We start from the raw sequence: 19,836 nt of genomic DNA, 5'->3' as shown, positions 1-19,836 counted from the left end.
CTTTTTCCCTCCGCCTCCCCCCTCCTCCTTCCTCTTTTATCTTTTCCTTGAGCGGATCACTTCATTTTACTGTGTGTTGGCTGAGCCTTGATAGAGCGCGGGCTAAAGAGCATCCCCTTGGGGGTGCAGGGGTAGCTTTTGATGCAGACTGCCTAAGTGTGACTTGCTGTCCTGCTTGTTTCCTCCCACCGTGTTCCCAACATTGTCACCTGAAACCTGTCCTCCTGCCTATCCCCAGGTGGGGGGAGGGGGGCAGCTCCTGGCACCTAAGCAATACTGTGGTGTGAATGGTTGCAGTATATATGTGTTTCAGGAGTAGCCTCAAGCCATCAAGGATAATGTTTCCTTAGGATGCGTATGTCTACCTAACGTAAAATCAAGTGTCTTTTTGTTCTCATCATGTTTAAAATTGCTTTGTAAAGATCTCCCGTGATTTTTTTTTTTTTCCTCCCATTCTGCTCTTTGTTCCCTGAAATGTCCATAATGACACTTAGGGCATCTTATAATTATGAAACTTACTGAAACTTATGTACTGATTATTTAAAAAAAAAAAAAGGAAAGCCTCTCTTTCTGAAATTAACACTAAGTTCTAGTGATCTGTTTGAATTTGATAGATTTTTGAAAGTTCTGTCTTGGGCTATCAACGTTTTCATGAAGGCTTCCACTCGTGTAACGCTTGGTCAGTGAAAATCGCCGTGCAGGTTCCCAGACATCCCAGATGTCTGGGAGAGCAGTTCAGCATCCCTGGAGGTGCCTTACAAAAGCCTTATTTCTCCTCCCTCTTCTTCCCCACAAGACTTTTTAACAGGCCATTGTGTTTTCTAGAAGTGGGAAAGGATAATGTTACTAGGGAAGCAAGAAAAGAAAAGCAGCGAGAGCTTCTTTTAGCTGACCAGTCAACTGGATATTGACCACCTGTCTTCATGGGAAAGAAATAGATGGCAGTGAATAAGCGAGAGTCTAGTTTTCCAAGAAGCTCAATGATTTTCCCAAATCAATACAGCTCATCAGGCCTCAGAACAAAGGCTGCGGGGGAGGTGACAGTGATGGAAGTAGCTGTGTGTTCTTTTGTGTATTAAACCATAAGGCCCATGGGGAAACAAGGTTTCTTTAGCTATGGGTTTTTTTTTCCCCCCTCCTCCCCTCTTAGGGCTTATTCAATGTAGTTGGGGGCGGGGGAGGACTTATTCAATGTAGTTGGGGGGGATGACTTATTCAATGTAGTTGGGAGGGGGAAATCCTTTCAGGTTTTTTTTTTTTTGAAATAAGATTCCCATAGATGGTATCCCAATGATCAAGTGTACTTTTGAAAGAGAGAAGCTCAGTCCAGGAAGAATACCATCTTTTAAAGCGGAGATTAGAACACCAGTTCTGCCATTGCCTTTTGCTCTCTGGTGTTGGCTTAGCCAATTTGTTTGGATTTCATGCGGGTATTTTTTTTCTTGTGATTGATGGATAGGGTTTGGCAGAACCAAAGAGCAGTGTCTCGGTGTTCAGATGAACCTCTGGCAAATAAAGAATCATTACGGTCCTCCCATAAATGAACCTTGTTCCCGATGCCCTGAAAATAACACCGAACCCTAAAAGGAATGCTGAATCGCCATCTGAGAGGTTATAATTAACGTAGATAGAGCGGAGCCAACATGGTCCAGCCGCCAACAGAGAACATCTATCCAAACCAGCAATTTTTAGCCCGTCAGTCCTTTAATCTTTAAGCTCGCTGTGCTTTCATAAAGTAGTACATTAACACCAGAGAGTGTGTCTGGGGTTTATGACTGGGGGGGCGGCACACTAGGGCATAAAGTGTTTCATTACACTCCTTTGTTAGTGCTGCCCTATCTCCCAAACTCCATTGCCGTACATTATTTGTTCAGATAAAGCCCAATGTTCAGGGTGACTAATCGCAGCACTGTGTTCCAGATGGTTTGATTACAGGATGTGGTTAAAGTGACTCTTCAAACATTCAGCTCAGCAGTAGGGCTCTTTAAAAAAAAAAAAAAAAATACTGCATTTTCTGGTCATGTGACAACACTTTTCTTGTAGTGCTCCAGAGGTACTTGGCGTGGGGAAATAGGCAAGTCCCTCTGCTCTTTGGCCATTGGGGATTTCATTGGCAGCCTTGGTTGTCAATTAAGCATTTCCTGCAAAAGAGTTAGAAACTCAACTTTGTCCTTTGAAGAAAGATCTTTCCGAAGGTTAGATGCTCTGAAGCCAGAAAAACGAACAAGTGTCCTATACAAGACTCAACCTTTTTCAGAAAGTCCCAGCATTGGATACAGCAAAACCACAACAGTAAAATGTGGGAGGGGAGGGAGTTGGAGTACAAAGGAGTGGTGATAAATCATACCTTGTAGAATGGTCATGTTGTATAAAAATGTAGGGTAATATGAGACTCGAAATGTATGAACTTTATCCTGGACGCCCGAAACCAGCATATTGTGGCCTTTTTATTGTCACTAATGTTTCCACTAGAAAAAATATATAAAAGGAAAGAAATGTGTAAACTTCAAAAAAAGGGGGGGGGTTGCGGCATAACTGGGTTACATTTCGGTTACATCTCGGTGTTATTAGAGTGAGGTTTCTGTTTTCTGCATGAGTGCACGCCAAGTCCATCCAGATGTGGTAGTCTGAATAGGAGTTCAAAAAAAAAAAACAAAACACAAAAAAACAAACAAAAAAAAACCCGACGTCTGATTCCAAATTCGGCATTTGCAGTGCTTGGCAGAGACTTCTGTCCCAGGGATGAGGCGCTTTAAAGACTCTGAAACAGTCTTTAAACTGCAATACAAACAGAGTTATGCTGCTCAGCTGGGAAATCAGGCCTTTGCCCAGTTCTTGAGGAAACGTCTTCACGAATACCAGAAACAGTAATTCATAAACCATATTGATCACGTCTTTGGGGCACAGCCTCTCCGTAGGGAATTTCTATCATCTCCACACTCGTGGGAGATTATGCTTATTGAAAAAGCGTGGTAACGGGTGAAAAGAAGGATTCAAATCTAGATTCCCTTCTGTCACCATGTCATGGTTCCCAGGGGTTGAGTGCACTCTCTGTGTGTGCTGGGCACTGGGCTCACCGGTGGGGCAGGTGTAGACGCTGCCCTTGTGTTCTGGTTGGAGGAGAGGCGTCCTGTGTCTGTGACAGGAGTAGCATGGGAAGGGACGGTGTATTAGGGTAAGACAGGCCGTCTCGGTAGTGTTCAAACACGGGAGGAGTTTACTTGCTGCATCCCCAGTAGACTTGAGTTTGGTATTCCTTTGGTGGGCTTTCCTTATCATTCAGGGTCCCAGATGCAGGAGACCCTGCCATCCTCTGGTGGCCTTCAAGGTCACTGTGGTCTCCATGCCAGCCAGCCAGAAAGAGGAGGAAGTTAGGACATGCACGGGGGGATTGTTGTGGGCCAGTCCTGTAAATGGGACACATCCCGTCCCTCACTTAGCTGTCACAGACCCGACTGTGCTGCCAGACCCACATCTAACCAGGCGGGAGGCTGAGAGGTGTCTAGCTGTGGACTCAGAGGCAAGCGTGGATTCTGGCGAGCATCCATTGGTCAGAGGACTGTGTGTGGAGCGCCGTGGGGGACTCAGGAGGGGTGGCCGTGTTTTGGTGGCATGCACCATCAGTGTGGGAGTGGAGAGCATTCAGAGAAGAGGGAACATTTGCCTTTGTCTCTCTTTGGTGCTAATTCATTAGGAACTTTCCTTGGAGATTTGGACTAGACTATCTTAGGGGGATTAAAATTGTCACATAAACAGTGGTTGCAGAAACTCGTTTAGGCTGGAGGGGGGGTGGAAAAAAGAGAGCCAGCTGGAGGTGAGAACGTTACCATGGTCGTTGTCCTTGCCTGGGTGAAAGGCTGTCCACTGGACGATGGGTAGACTTTCCCTGCAGGGTATCAGAAGGCACCTCTGGGAGCAAGGGATTCAAAGACAGATTTAAATTGAGAATCAGGAGCAACTTTTTAACAAGATGGCTGGAGAATAATGGGGCAGTCCTGGCTGCTGGTGAGCGCTGTCACTGATGAAGAGGAGGAAAAAGGGACACACACACAGGTAGAGGGCCTTGCACCCATTGGCTTCCTCATCTGGCTCTTGCGTCCTTGGGGCTTTGGCCCACTGTAGTCCTTCCTCTCAGCCTCTAGCATCTTGTCACCTTGAGATTTCTACTTATATTATCACCTTTCCTTGTGACTAATTCCAATTCCCCAAATAAGTCCCTGTTTGGCTGCCTCAGCTTTAGGCGCCCATTGCTGGAACCATCCAGTGAGGCCAGGGTTAGGGTTACTGTTTTAGGAGCCTAGTTGCCTAAGACTGCCCTCTGAGCAGGGACTGTGGGCAGGATAAGCCCTAGGAACATCTCATCTGGGGTCTAGTTTAATGTGATGGATTAAGGGAGCTGCTCTCTAGGTATGGGTAATCCATAAGCTATCCTTCCCTTTCTGGGTGACAGGGTGTGCCTGTGTTGGTTCTATTATAAGTTTGCAAGCTCTTGCAGAATAGAGTTTTTGTTTTTTTTTTAAGATTTTATTTATTTATTTGAGAGAGAGAGAATGAGAGACAGAGAGCATGAGAGGGAGGAGGGTCAGAGGGAGAAGCAGACTCCCCGCCGAGCAGGGAGCCCGATGCGGGACTCGATCCCGGGACTCCAGGATCATGACCTGAGCCGAAGGCAGTCGCTTAACCAACTGAGCCACCCAGGCGCCCGCAGAATAGAGTTTTGATAGAGGTCCAGCTAGACCGTGGCTGATTCCATAGCACCAAAAAAGTACCTAGTGTATACCCTCAAGATGCACAATAAATGCTTAATGGGCCTGATCATCTCTCTGGGAGCACTTCACTGCTAAGTATTGACAAGAGCAGCTAATAGTTAGAACCCTGTGACTGTGGAGTTCTTATGAGATCTCAGGGCTCTTTTGGCTTGTAGAGGTAACAGGCTTAGGTTATAGAACACAGAGCACGTTCTTCTAAGTGTCCTGTTGATATTACATGTTTTTTGGGGCAGTGGCTTAGATTCTGTATCAGTATCCAAGACAGAGCCCTAATATAAATAAGAAAACCCTGTGTGGTCAGCACACTCAAACCATCCATTGCTGTCTTCAGCTGTATTCATCCTTAATTGGCAATAATCTTCAGATCTTTTTCCAGTGTAAAACGTTGCGGGGCAGGTATTATTAGCACTTTGAGAAAGACCATTCCCTGGGTGGGAGAGGAGGACAATAAACCGAGAGGGATGCTGGAGAATATAAAGATGAAAAAGGCTGGTGCAGAGCGTCCCCAGCACCTGGGTCACAGGTGAGGCATTTGGAAGAATAAATGTGCATTCAAACAGATCCCAAATCCATTTGGAATACATGTATATTTATTTCCAGTGTATGTAAGATAAATGAGAAACACAACTGCGCCCAGATTTATGAAATTCAAAGTAGAACTTTTAAAGGACGAATTTTCCTTTTGGTTATTTCAAAAGGAGAGTCCACTTTACATGCCCATGGGTTACAAAGTGTTCAAGCTGTTGAGACTTCAGCAAAAAAAAAAAAAAAAAAAAGATAAACCATTTGCATGTTTGAGAGCTGAAACACCACCACCACCTTTCTACTTGGCCCCTCACAATGGGATGTTGTCTAAACACAGACTTCCTTACAAAGAAACAATACACTTTGTAGTTTATACGAGAAGCATTCCTTAAGCCTTCTTTCCAGCTTGTCTGTGTAAACACGTGCGTGTCTATACTCGCACGTGAGTGCTGGGCAGATAGAAATACTCGGTGGCAGAAAGAAAAATAGACACGGGCACACGTATTTAATTAGCCCCGCTTGATGGAGACTCTTCAAGATCTCCCCGGGAGCAGAGCATTTGTTTCGAGCATTTCAAATACCGAGGGCTTCTAGGAAAGACCAGGCTGGCCGATCGAGGCCCTTTTGAAGTTGAGAACGGACTTGACGGGACTTTTTTTCCCCCCTCCCCACCGAGTGCCGATAACGATGACACTGGCAGTCTCGCTAGCGCTTCCCCACGAGGTCGGCCGGTGCAGCTTCTAGAAGCAGCATCCGGCGGTGGGAACGGATTTACGGTGTGCAAGGCGCAGCGTGAGCTCAGCCTTTGGGGCAGCTTCCCGCGGTAGCCCCCCAGCAGCGGCGGCTGGCTGCCGGTTCGGGCTCCCCGCGTTTCCCTGGGTCCCGTCCGGGCAAGCGCCGACCGCTCGGCCCCGGGGGCCGCGAGCGGGCGTGCGCGGCGCCGCGAGCGCCACGGCGGCCCCTGCCCTCCGCCGAGCGCCTTTATCCCCGGCCGCCGCCTCGCGGCTCCGGGCGGCCGCCGTCGGCGCAGCCAATCAGACGCGAGCGTTCCGAGCAGGCGCCGGCCAATCGGCGGCCCGCGTTTGCTGGAAACGCGAAACCCTTAGGGGGAAAGCAGTAACAAAAGCCTTTCACTGCAGACAAATGTTAAGTGTCTGTGCAGACTTTTCCTGTTTTTAATTTTATTACTGCAAGAATGGAGGGTTTGTTGTTTCTTTCATGTTTCCTTTCAAGCAGTTTTAATTATACATTTGTGCTACATCAGGGACTCTGGAACGCGGTGATTCAGCCTATTGCGTCTAAAGCTAAAATGCAGTAACCTTCTGGCAATACAGATATATTCCTGCACTGTAAATATAGCTGACATGCTAAAGAATTTTAAGCAGCTGCAAAGGTCTTTGACACCACACACAGTGCCCCAGAGAGCACATGATGAGAAAACCAGCTCCGTCTTCCCCTTCGCCTCCCCTCCCACCCCCTCCCTTTTCCTGGAGGGATGTGCTCATAAAGAATCCTTTCCTCCAATTGTTCTGTCTTGTGCAAATTTTGACCAAATGCCTAATTACCATTGATTCTCATCTCAATGTGGATTTTTATACTCAGTGGTTTAAAAAAAAAAAAAAATTTCCCCAGGGAATTAGAATAGAATCAACCGTGATTTGAGGAAATCCTTGCTTTGCTTCATTCCCGTCCCCCTCCCACCCCCCACCATCGCTACAGTGAGTAAATTCAGCTGTCACCTAATAGCAACAGAGACCATATGGGAAACCATTTTTAAATCTCCTTCGGAGACTTTTGAAAGAAATCCTTCCTTCCCCACTACCTGAGTTCCAACCATTCAAGTATTTTTACCTGCTGTTAAAACGTTCCCAAGGAAATTAGTCTTACCTTGTGAGGAGTCCCTTACCATAAAGGAGTGCAATACAGGTTTTCTATACAATTCAAAATGGCAGTGAGTGAGTGAGCAAACCAGCTAGAAGTAGACTTTGATTTTGTTTTTTTGTTTTTAAAGATTTTATTTATTTATTTGACAGAGACAGAGACAGCGAGAGCAGGAACACAAGCAGAGGGAGTGGGAGAGGGAGAAGCAGGCTTCCCGCTGAGCAGGGAGCCCGATGTGGGACTCGATCCCAGGACTCTGGGATCATGACCTGAGCCAAAGGCAGCTGCTTAACGACTGAGCCACCCAGGCGCCCTAGAAGTAGACTTTGAGTAATGTCCCTTGGTATTTCCAAGATGGAATGGATTATAGTAGGTACAGAAAAAGAAAACAGAGGCCCACTTAAATGCTTCACTTACCCTAATATTTTAGGTATGTCTCAATATCTAGCTCCTTTTATTGTACATTTTTAAGGAGTGATTTAAAAAAATATATGGCGCTTATCCTCTAGAAAAATAAAGAGGATGTTCTATTTTGTTTTCCTGTGACATTTGGTATACTAAGTGCACTTAAGTTTAGTAATTCACAGATGCAGTGCTAAATTAAATTGTCTGTCTGCAAAGCAGTTGGGAAAAGCAGAATGGCTTGCAGGAAACAAGTGTGTTTTTTTTGAGATTTTTCTTCTAATCCTCTGTGGCAAATGCTTACTAAAGTTGATTCTAAAGATAACCCCAAGAGCAAACCTATTGTGCACATTTATTTTCTTAAGAGGGCTATTTTAGGAGTCCTTAATATGAAACAAGACCAAACAGTGAAACAGATACCACACCGCGGCTGATGCTTGTCTCACAAAGCCAGAGAGGGGAGGATTAGGAAAGAGAAGTCATAGCTGATTGCTCTCTGGACTCTAAGCCCCCCGCCCTCCCCTTCTACACCTATTTTTGTGCCCCCGCATAATCTTTTTCTAAATAAAAATCACCACGATTTTATATTGTTGAATGGGAAACAAAGCCCATGCCTTTCAGTCACCTTCTAGTTTAAGCACTGGTAACTGGCGCTTAGTTTTCGTTGGCTGCTTGCCAAACGAAAGCAATTATGTGTAATAATAGAAAAATTAAGAGGTGAGTGTTGCTGTTTTACAGCAGGACATGGCAAAAACCATTTCCTTCTGTCAGCAGTATCTTGATTACACTCTCACACACAGTATTACCCTTTTGTACCGCATGCGCAAAGGCATGATTACACACACACATACACACACACATAATTTCCTGTGGGTTTTCACTTGAGGTCACTGAAACCAGAAAGAGGAAGAATGCAAACCACAGCTTTTGAAAGCAAATGAGAATAGAACTTTGCTGGTAAAATAATCATAATCATAATCATCATCTGGAAATAGAGGTATCAGTGCTAACCGTGGTCCTCCTTCATTACCTGTTCCTGCAGGTGTTCTAGTGGTCAATGTCACGTGGAGGAACAAAACTTACGTAGGGACCCTACTGGACTGCACCAAGCACGACTGGGCCCCTCCCAGGTATGCACAGGGCCTTTTATTTCAGGCTCTGTTTTCTCTCCTCCTTCCTCTTCCCCTCACCTTCCCCCCCATCCTCTCTTTGCAAAGAAACCCGAGAGATAGATTAATAATGCATAAAAGTCTGCCCGTAATTGAAACCAGGCAGAAGAGAAATGATTCAGGATTGCACACAGTGAAATGCAGATGGGGGATTTCTTTTCAGTCACAGAGAGCTCTCCTCCCTGCCCCTTTTCCCTCTCTCCTTTGTTTCCTTCTCTTCTTAAAATGGGAATTTGAACTGGATTTGAAGCTAGCTGTCCCAGCCATTTTTCTTTGGTGTTCTAAAGAATATACACCCTCCCTAGCTGGTTCTTTTGCAGGGATTGAAATTGTCAGCAGAAGCCTAGGGTGTGTTTTCCTTCTCTGGGCCCAGCCCTCAGGCTGCGGGGCTGTTGGCTGCTGGTGCCTGAATTGTGTGCCTCGTGTTTTCACCTGGCTCTTTTGAGAGTGCTCATTTTGACGTCTGTCGCTTGCTTCCCTAGGTTCTGTGAGTCCCCGACCAGCGACCTGGAGATGAGAGGGGGCCGGGGCCGAGGGAAGAGAGCCAGGTCTGCCGCTGCAGCTCCGGGCTCGGAGGCCAGCTTCACCGAGTCCAGAGGGCTGCAGAACAAGAACAGAGGGGGGGCCAATGGGAAGGGGAGGCGGGGCAGCCTCAACGCCAGCGGGCGAAGGACACCCCCAAATTGCGCGGCCGAGGACATCAAAGCCAGCCCCTCCTCCACCAACAAAAGGAAAAACAAGCCCCCGATGGAGCTGGACCTGAATTCCAGCTCCGAGGACAATAAGCCTGGGAAGCGTGTCCGCACAAATTCCAGAAGCACTCCGACAACTCCTCAAGGGAAACCAGAGACTACTTTTTTGGACCAAGGCTGCTCCTCTCCAGTGTTAATCGACTGCCCCCACCCCAACTGCAACAAAAAGTACAAGCACATTAACGGCCTGAGGTACCACCAGGCTCACGCACACTTAGACCCAGAGAACAAGCTGGAGTTTGAGCCCGACAGCGAGGACAAGATCTCGGACTGCGAGGAGGCGTTGAGTCACGTGGCACTCGAGTGCAGCGAGCCCAGCACAAGCCTTTCGGCTTACGAGCAGGTGAAGGCGCCCGTGTCGCCCGGCTCCGGGCACCCCCCTGGCACCCCCAAGGGGAAGAGAGAGCTGATGAGCAATGGTCCGGGTTCTGTCATCAGCTCTAAAGCGGGCAAGAACTCTGGCAAAAAGAAGGGCCTTCACAGTGAGCTGAACAACCTCCCGGTGATCTCCAACATGACGGCCGCCCTGGACAGTTGCTCGGCGGCAGACGGCAGCTTGGCGGCAGAGATGCCCAAACTGGAAGCGGAAGGCTTGATCGACAAGAAGAATGCGGGCGACAAAGAAAAGGGCAAGAAAGCCAACAACTGCAAAATGGACAAAAACCTCTCTAAACTTAAAACTGCCCGGCCCATCGCCCCCGCCCCCGCGCCCGCCCCCGCGCCCCCACAACTTATCGCCATACCCACTGCAGCCTTTACGAGCACCACCACGGGGACCATCCCCGGACTGCCCTCCCTCACCACGACTGTCGTGCAGGCCACACCAAAGAGCCCTCCGTTGAAACCCATTCAGCCAAAGCCCACGATTATGGGGGAGCCCATCACCGTGAACCCAGCTCTTGTGTCCCTCAAAGACAAAAAGAAGAAGGAGAAGCGAAAGCTTAAGGACAAAGAAGGGAAGGAGTCGGGGAGCCCCAAGCTGGATGCCAAGCTGGGCAAACTCGAGGACGCCAAGGGGGCGGGGAAAGATTTATCTGGGCATTTTTTAAAGGACCACCTCAGCAAGAGTGAGGGCCTGGCTAACGGACTGTCGGAGTCTCAGGAGAGCCGGATGGCCAGCATCAAAGCCGAGGCCGACAAGGTTTACACTTTCACGGACAACGCCCCCAGCCCGTCCATAGGCAGCGCCTCGAGGATGGAGTGCAGCACTTTGGTGAACGGCCAGGCGCCCATGGCCCCGCTGCACGTGCTCACCCAGAACGGCGCAGAGACGTCCGCGGCCAAGACCAGCAGCCCCGCCTATTCGGACATTTCCGATGCGGCGGACGACGGTGGTTCCGACAGCCGGTCGGAGGGCATGCGGTCCAAGGCCAGTTCCCCGTCAGACATCATTTCCAGTAAGGAGGGTGTTGTCAAAGGGCATCCTTCGGCTACAGCACAATCATCTCAGATGAAAGAGTCCCATTCTCCGTATTACCATGGCTACGACCCTTACTATTCTCCAAGTTACATGCACCCCGGGCAGGTTGGAGCCCCTGCCACTGGGAACGGCGGGAGCACGCAGGCCATGAAGATCAAGAAGGAATCTGAGGAGGATGCAGAAAAGAAAGACAAGGCGGAGCAGCTGGATGCCAAGAAGGTGGACCATACCTCGGCACCCTTGCAGCCTCAGCACCAGTCGGTGATCACACAGAGGCACCCGGCCCTGGCGCAGTCCCTTTACTACGGCCAGTACGCCTACGGGCTCTATATGGACCAGAAGTCCCTGATGGCCAGCAGCCCTGCCTATAGACAGCAGTACGAGAAGTACTATGAGGACCAGAGGCTGGCAGAGCAGAAAATGGTGCAGGCTGGCAGAGGAGATTGCGACAGGAAGAATGAGCTCCCCTTGAAAGAGCTGGGCAAGGAGGACAGTAAACAGAAAAACCTGCCATCTGCCACAATCTCAAAAGCTCCCTCTACCCCGGAGCCTAACAAAACCCATTCTAAACTAGGGCCGCCAGTGCCTAATAAAACTGAGGAGACAGGTAAATCACAGCTTCTCCCCAGTCACCAGCAGCACCTTCAGGCCGACAGCTTCAAAGCTAAGCAGATGGAAAACCACCAGCTTATTAAGGAGGCTGTAGAAATGAAATCTGTCATGGACTCTATGAAGCAGACAGGTGTAGACCCAACCTCGAGATTTAAACAAGTAAGATTGTGGAGCGTGGCCCCCACAGGGAGAGAGCGAGTCTGAGACTTGGACGTGTCTGGGCTTGATCTGGTTAGACGTCTTAACAGGAAATAAGCCAAGGGTTCATTAGGGCTGGTCCCTCTCCTCCTGAAAAATATTTGGAAAGGTTCCCTCAGGAGTTGATTGTGGACCTCGCCAGCGTTGCGTTGCTCACGATTGCCGTGTCGTGTTGTATAGTGAAAGGAACTTTGGACGTGTGCTTTGCAGACCGGTGTTCCCTGCCGTTCACTCGCTGGGAATCTGATGAGGTCCCCTAATTTCTTACTGAGTCCAGAGGGAGGGGATTCTACCACGTGGCCGCTGAGATCCCGAGTCTGGTCTCTACAATGTTTGTTCTATTGTATTTCCAAATTTCTCCTGGCACCTTCAAGGAATATTAAGTCTGGGCCCTTCAGTCTGCATTTCCTACTCGTCTCTTTCATAAAACGTGGGGCACAGATGTCTTTCACATGGTGTCCGAGATGCCTAGGTGTTAAGAGCCCTGAAGTGGGGCTCAGGGCCCATGGCCTTTGAGGTGAAGGGGAGGGGGGGTGTCTGGGTTGCGTGGGCCTCCTGCGGTCCTCCCGGGACCCCCTGGTCAGCCAGCCAGAGGTTCCATGGGCAGGCATCTGAAAACCAGCCACCATGAAATCACATATGTGCTGACACTTTCCGTCATGGCGCACACATCCTCACCCACTGTGGTCCCCTGAGAGTTAACTCTGGGATTTCCCGGTGTCCCGACCCCCTCTCCACTCCCACACTTTTTGTCCCTGGGGAATCAGAGCAATGGACTCCTGTCTTCATGCTCATTACTGCCCAGAAGTTGAGACTTAGGCCCAAGGCTGAATGTTCTCTCAGGCCCTAAATACCCAGTGGGTTTTTGTCATGAATGGGATCGGGGTCTCGGGGGCCCTTTGGGTTCCTCACTTCCCCCACTTCTGGAGGCCTGAACCAGGCCCTGGCTTCACAGGGCTGCATTAGAGCCATATAGTTTGGAGGGGGTTTAGAGGTGCCTTTGTTTTCTAATAGAAAAGCTGTAATGGATACTATTAATTTGAAATTTTGTTTTGATTAAGATGTCTGCACAGGAGACATGAGTCCATATATTAAGCCTCAGCTGCTGTAGGTGAAGAAAATATGTTAGGAAACCAAGAGTTTCCCCCGCTGAATGATGTTAATTGATATGAAGATGGTTTAAATTTACTATGAACTAGCCCAGAGTTGGGAGTTTTTAAAATTCTTTTTGCCTACATGAGATAGTAAAGGGAAAATGAGTTTTCAATTAAATTATGTCTGAGCGTGCTGTTTTAATGTTGAAGGATCCCACAAAGGGCCCAGCTCTGGATTCCCACAGACCTAAGTTTGCGGCCCAGCTCCACCCTGGGCAGCCGTGCGACCCCGATGTTCCTGGAGCTTTAAAAGCTTTGGTTTTGTCTGATGTAAAAGAGATGAATAATGATGCCTATGTCAGACGTCATGACTTTGTGAGAGAGGGAGGGTTAAAGCTCTTGCACAGTTCAAGGGCAGACATACATGTTAACTTAGTATTAGAAGTAAGAGTAATGCTGTCATGGTGATTAATGAGTTTTGCTTCAAAATTGAAATTTTAAAACAATTTTTTTCCCTTTTCTTTCTTCTTTTTCTTTCTTTCTTTCTTTCTTTCTTCCTTCCTTCCTTCCTTCCTTCCTTCCTTCCTTCCTTCCTTCCATCAGGATCCAGATTCAAGGACATGGCATCATTATGTATACCAGCCCAAATACCTGGATCAGCAAAAGTCAGAAGATCTTGATAGGGAAAAGAAATTAAAAGAGGATAGTCCCAGGAAGACCCCCACTAAGGAAGGGGGTGTGCCCAGCCTTCCTGTATCACTAACGAGCATTAAAGAGGAGCCCAAAGAGGCCAAGCGTCCTGATTCTCAGTCCCTGGAGGAGAGCAAGCTGAAAAATGATGATGGGAAAACGCCTGTGAACTGGAAGGACTCTCGGGGAGCGAGAGTGGCGGTGTCCTCGCCCATGAGTCAGCATCAGTCCTACATACAGTACTTGCATGCTTATCCTTACCCACAGATGTATGACCCCAGCCACCCTGCATACCGGGCTGTCTCTCCCGTCCTAATGCACAGTTACCCTGGTACGTGTTGCGGGTTCTCACTATATTGGAGGGAACAGGCTGCGTGCAAATGTTAGCTGTTTAAAAAACTCAGGATAAACGAGACGCTTCGCCAGTAACCTTTGTTTTGGTTGTTTTTATGCTGTGTCAAGTCCCCAAGGTGAAACTTATTTAATACGAGGTTTCTTGGGGGGGGGGGGGTTGTTTTTGTTTTTTTAACTAAAATGTCAAGCATCCTCAGCTCTCGTTTGCGTAGACTCTGATGGTCTGCTCTAGCTGTTAGACTAACATATACTTTATTGCCTATGAAAATATTCTAAGCACTTACTATCATAATCATTATAGTTACTTTTCCTTTCACTTAAGCGGACACATAAATGTATGAAATGGCTGTAAGCTCAATTCTGTTTATAACCTCCGTTCATCAGGATGAATTAACTGGGAGAAGAAAATCGGAGAGCCTGCGTATGGTTTAACGATGATGTAGCCCACTCTTAATGTCATCCCCTATTTTAAGATCTCCGACTCTTATCCCAATTCATGTAACCCGGATGTTTTTTTGTTTTTTGTTTTTTTTTAAAGATGGAGCCCGTAACTTGATGTGGCATTTGTTGTGTATCTGCAGGGGCCTATCTCTCTCCGGGATTTCATTATCCTGTTTACGGGAAGATGTCAGGGAGAGAAGAGGCAGAGAAAGTCAATAGCAGCCCTAGCATCAACACAAAAACAACGACGGAATCGAAAGCCCTGGACTTGCTCCAACAGCACGCCAACCAGTACCGTAGCAAGTCTCCCGCCGTAAGCCGCCTTTTGTTGTTGCTTAAAAGTGCTGTGTTTTGAGGGGAGAGAAGGGGACAAGCTAGGAAACGGTCTTGAAATATAAATGGCTTTCGAGCCCAGCTGTGATTTCAAGATGCTATTTTATCTTCACATATAAAGCATGGAATGTTCAAACGTGGTAGGATGCTCTCACACAGGAGGAAAAAAATGGTCAGAGCTCTTGTGTGTGGTGCTGGTGAGCTTTTCTGTTGCAGAATGCACTGTACCTTGACTACCAGGAGGGTGCTTGTGAGGGGGACATTGAAATTCATAGGAACCAACTTTGGGTGCAAAGTATTTTTGAGGCTTTGGTGCAGTTTTGATGCTGGTGGCTGCATCTGGTCTGTTTTGGCCTTGACCCCTTGTCATGTCCCCGTAACTTCTGAAGCCATGCGAACAGGTGTCTTTGTCTTTGTGAAAGATGGCTCCACCCTTGCTCCCACCGCCCCACCCTACCCCCCCAAGAAAAGGGGCATCTGCTAGTTCTAGAGGTTGTTGTGAAGAGAGACAAAGGATGTGGTAGTTCTTGCCTAGAAAAGAGATCTTGCCTAGAAAAGAGACGTTTGGAATAAAACGTAGGATCCGTGATGTGGATGAGTCCATCAGAGACTCCGTAAGTGAGAAAAGATGATTTATGAGTCTCTTTCTATGGGTACTCCTTCTAGCGCCAAGATTTTTTTCAAGTGAGAAAAAGAACTTTAGGTGGGCTAAGTTCTGGTGGGTAGAAATGTATAGGAAAGACAGTCCTTAACCGAACTGTGATTTGGGAGAACCAAGAGCTTCTTTATGAGCCTTCAAAAATGGGCAGATTCTGGAATGCTTCCAGAGGATAGGGCAACGATTTCCTGTACTCAATAGTGACATACAATGCTGAGATGCGTATTTTCACTGGACTAAAATAGAGACAGGCATATTTGGAGTTATGAGATAGATTCTCCCCACCCAATGTCAACAAAATCCAAGGATAATTAGAAAACTTGACTTAAATCTCCACAACTACCTTTTTTTGCCCCTGGATCAAAGTATGAAAGTTGTTTCTGGGAAGCAGTTGGGTAGATTCGAATCTTGAGATTATGAGCGGGCATAAAGAAAAGTCCTCCAGTTTCCACCATCTGAGGAAAACCTTGATGCCCCTTGGTTTACTTGTGGGCGGGAGCACTTCTTTAGTGTTGGCTTAATTCCTGCGGAAACTCGTGCGTGCCTTTTGACGTTGTGTTGCATTAATAAGGAATGCTAAGTATCTCTGCATTTGCTTTTTAATCATTGACAAATACTGCGCAAGGGACAGAGGTGGTTTAGTAGTCCTGATGGTTTTTCAGAGTTTTAAGAGGGGCCCATCTCTCTTTTCTGTTGCAGCCCGTGGAGAAGGCGACAGCAGAGCGGGAACGGGAGGCAGAAAGGGAGAGGGACCGTCACTCCCCCTTCGGGCAGAGGCACCTACATACGCACCACCACACCCACGTTGGCATGGGTTACCCGCTAATCCCTGGTCAATATGACCCTTTCCAAGGTCAGCAGCTCTGTCGTTATCACATGGCGCATTCTACTGGGGAGAACTGTTTGCCCAAAGTACCTTTCGTGTCTTAAAATAAGTATATTGAGCTTTGAGTTCACATTAACTCTGGGGAGTAAGGAAGTTCTTAACTCTTATTTCCTAGTGACACAGCGTAGGCGATTGCCCACCCCTTTTGTGTTCCGTTGAGACAGGAGATGGCTCCCACTTAATAATTGTCACTGGTTGATGTTATCGGCGGTTTACTGTTATGTCACAGACCGAGGGTGGCGGCCAATGTCTCTGGGGCACTGAATATAACAATCAGAAGATCAGATAGCTACTTGAGGGAAATTGCGGGGGAAGAAAGGAAGGGATGGTGAGAGGCTTTGGTGAAATTGCAATCACTTCTGCAGGCCTTTCCATCTCCGCGCCCCCCCCACCCTCCCCCGGAAGCAATGGGAGCGATGAGACCGGGTTTAACACTTAATCACCTCTAATTCAGGGACTCTTTGCAGCCGTTCACGGCTGTGACTTTGAAGACGGAGAAACATTTTGAAAAAGCCATAGAATCGACGGGAGAGAGCCTTCGATTTGTGGTGTTATTAGCCGAGCTGGTGCCCTTTGTCCCAGCTCGGTCACCTCGCGGGGGGTGGGTGCTGGCCCCATGGCTACCAACAGATCCGCTGGCCAGGGTCTTGCTGTCTTAGTTAGCTCAGACTGCCAGCATGAAATGTCACAGACTCTCTGGCTTTCAACAGCAGACATTTTCCGCATAGTTCTGGAGGCTGGGAGTCCGAGATCAGGGTACCAGCATGGTTGCTTGGTGGTGAGCGCTCTATTCCTGGCTTGAAGGAAGCTGCCATCTTGCTGTGTACTCATATGACCTCTTTTCTGTGTGTGTGTGTGTGTGTGTGTGTGTGTGAGAAAGAGAGAGAGAGAACGCTACCCTCTGATGTCTCTTCTATAAGGACACTGATCTTGTTGGATTAGGATGCCATCCTTATGACCTCATTTAACCTTGATTATTTAGGTCCTATCTTCAGATAGTTACATTGAGGGTTAGGGCATCCACATAGGAATTTGGTGTGTTTGGGGGGCACATTCAATCCATAGCACTTGCCACATCACCCCTTTTTCTGCTGTGTGAACACAAGAGCACACGTATGAAGGTACCTCCCAGATTGGGAAGTGCTCTGCAGGTGTGAAGGGTCATTTTTATTTATTCATCTCGTGTTGCTCACCGTCAGCTAGGGGTGTTAAGAAAGAACAGAGAGGACATAGAGGAAGAGTAATCTTCCCCAGGTTTGCACTTGTTTCTTGTTTTTTTTTTTTAATCACTTCCTATTAGGCAACTTGCTGCTATTACGTTCTCATGACTGCCGTCTTTCTCTTGCAGGGAGGAAGTTAAGACTATTTCTAAGTTCGATTCACTGATTCCGTGTGAATTCGTTACGGGGTGCATTTTGTTCCTTCGCTGGGGAAATGTTAAAGTGATAAAAGTTATTATGAAAGTATTGTGTTCTAAGCAAATAGCGTGTTGCTTCTATCATTCACTGTAACTTTTGATTCCCTGTTGTGACCCAGTTCCTGTTATTTCTCCCAAGCTTCCAATTCAGGAACGCGCACAAACCATTTAGCTCCATGCAGAGCCCGAGAGATGGAATGCTCTAAATTCTCTTTGAATAGCTATCCAGAAAACTGCAGAGTATTGGATAAATGGATAGACGTTGGTTAGACCACGCGGTTTGTGCTCCGTCCTTGCTGCGTGAAACGTACCATGTGCGTGTTTTGGAAAGGACACATTGCTATAGCCCTTCACCCCGGGGGCCCGTACCTGCTCTTATCTTTCCGAACATGACAGAAACCCTGCATTTTTTCCCCATCAGGCTTGACCTCCGCTGCCCTTGTTGCCTCTCAGCAGGTGGCTGCCCAGGCATCTGCATCAGGAATGTTCCCTGCACAAAGGAGGTAAATATCCTGTACATTTTGAATCCGTTTTCTACATAGAGACAGTGTGATGGGTGGGAGGAAGTTAAGTATAGGCTTTTTAGACCAAAAACGTAGCTCCTCAGGGGTTTTATAGTATTGTAACGAATGCGCTTTTATGTCCCCGTTGCTTCCTGTGCAGCTTACCTTCTGGGGACCCTACTTTCTTTAGCTGTAATGTGGGTTAGCAATCAACAGATCGTGTTTTCTTTAAACAGTTGAGACAGGTTGTCCTCACAGCCTTGTTAAAATCATTCGCCCCGACTCCCTTTGTTTTATCCCGTGTCAAAAACAAAGTCGCAATGGGAGGTATTTATTTTCATCATGATAAAGGTCATGTTTGTTCTTCGATAGTTTTAATTACCCCTCCCGTTTTTTGAGAGAGGAAAACAGCATCTTCCATGGTGTGTATCCTTACCTCCGTGTTCATTCCCTTCCTGTGGAAGTGAATCCGTGAACAGAACAGAACTGAGTTAAGCCTATCAGTATCAGTCTTGGGGTTTTCATATTTTCAGGGTCACTTGTGGCGAGAACCCCACGCTAACATCTTCTTTTCTTTTGCAGAGAATAACAAGATTGGAAATGTACGTTGTCATGTGACTGGATCACATGGGGAAGCGCTTTATACAAACATCAGTTCCATGGTGTTAATTTGAAATGCCTTTAATGGCAGGCAAAAACCAGTCATTTCATTTTTGTAAATTACAGATTTTATCGCAGAGTAACAAATGTTGCTGTAATTAGACTTCTGTTTTATATATATATACGTATACATATATGTATATATACATATATATATATATATATTCTTTACTTTTTGTATCAGTAACCAGGCTCGCACACACAGGGTCTGCAAACCACTCAGTAAAGGAGATAAAAAGTGTATCTGTCCTGTTGAAAAATGTTGGCCGCAGAAGGCTGCTTACTTTCTTTTCCTTTTCCTTTTCGCTTGTAAATAAAAGACGTTCTGTATCCGTGTGCCCGAACCTTGCATATCTCTTCCTAGATATCCCGTGAGGCCCTCGGAAAGGCTGGTTGTGATGACGACGCTTGGGTACAATTTAGATGTCTATTTGGTGGCTCCCGTTAAAGACACATCAGTGTGAAATGCTCCTGTAGTCACTGTTTGTACTTGTGTGTTGTGGGAAAAAAAAAAAAAAAAAAAAGACTTATGGAAAGGCATGGGGTTGCCAATACCACAAAAACTGTGTTGTATATAATGTAAAGATTAAAATGGGGAAATAATGAGCATCTGTGAATAATGAGGTGTCATTTTTTGATAATCTTGAATGGCAAATAACCCAATAGCCTGCGTACCAGAGACATCTGTGATTGTTCTATTACTTGAATAGTCTTGCAGTCCTTTTTTTTTTTTTTTTTTTAATGTTTACAATTATCCAGTTTTAGAAGAGAGAGACTTTAACGCCATTGCCTGGTTACTTGTTTTATGCTGTAATCTAGTTTATTTTATGTAAAATGTATATTGAATGCTTTCCTTTTTTATACCTGCCTTAAATAATTTGGCAATCAGAATTAAAAAGTTGTTTTTTTTTTTATAACGGCCTCTCGTCTGTCTTGTGTTATTTCTCGATGGCTGATAGTGATTCTCATTTTCAAAGAAAGGTTGCTTGATATTATGAATGTTCACTTCGAAAGCTAAAGTACACACATGACTGAGTTTTCTCATGTGAGACAGAGGTGTAACGTCCAAGGG

At 46.9% G+C, this 19,836-nt stretch overlaps 1 protein-coding gene across 4 annotated transcripts in view; it reads left to right on the top strand.

Moving 5' to 3' along the window:
• Positions 1-19,261, top strand: part of ZNF608 (zinc finger protein 608) — a 112,244-nt gene extending 92,983 nt beyond the window's left edge. For 2 of the 4 annotated variants that reach the window (XM_035014016.1, XM_035014015.1), the window contains exons 4-10: positions 8,620-8,707; positions 9,229-11,689; positions 13,426-13,843; positions 14,448-14,620; positions 15,998-16,151; positions 18,023-18,104; positions 18,687-19,261. In XM_035014016.1, the coding sequence (XP_034869907.1) occupies positions 8,620-8,707; positions 9,229-11,689; positions 13,426-13,843; positions 14,448-14,620; positions 15,998-16,151; positions 18,023-18,104; positions 18,687-18,693 (3,383 nt within the window). In that variant the 3' untranslated portion in view covers positions 18,694-19,261. Of the gene's footprint in view, positions 1-8,619; positions 8,708-9,228; positions 11,980-13,425; positions 13,844-14,447; positions 14,621-15,997; positions 16,152-18,022; positions 18,109-18,686 lie in introns of those variants that run through there. The other 2 variants (XM_035014017.1, XR_004680864.1) reach the window with 2 other exon arrangements.
• Positions 19,262-19,836: the final 575 nt, after the last annotated feature.

The sequence above is a fragment of the Mirounga leonina genome, unplaced genomic scaffold (assembly GCF_011800145.1).
Source record: "Mirounga leonina isolate KUSES-001 unplaced genomic scaffold, KU_Mleo_1.0 Mir_168, whole genome shotgun sequence".
NCBI lineage: Eukaryota > Metazoa > Chordata > Mammalia > Carnivora > Phocidae > Mirounga > Mirounga leonina.
Note: the sequence above shows the minus strand (reverse complement) of the source record. Positions and strands in the feature narration are given on the sequence as shown.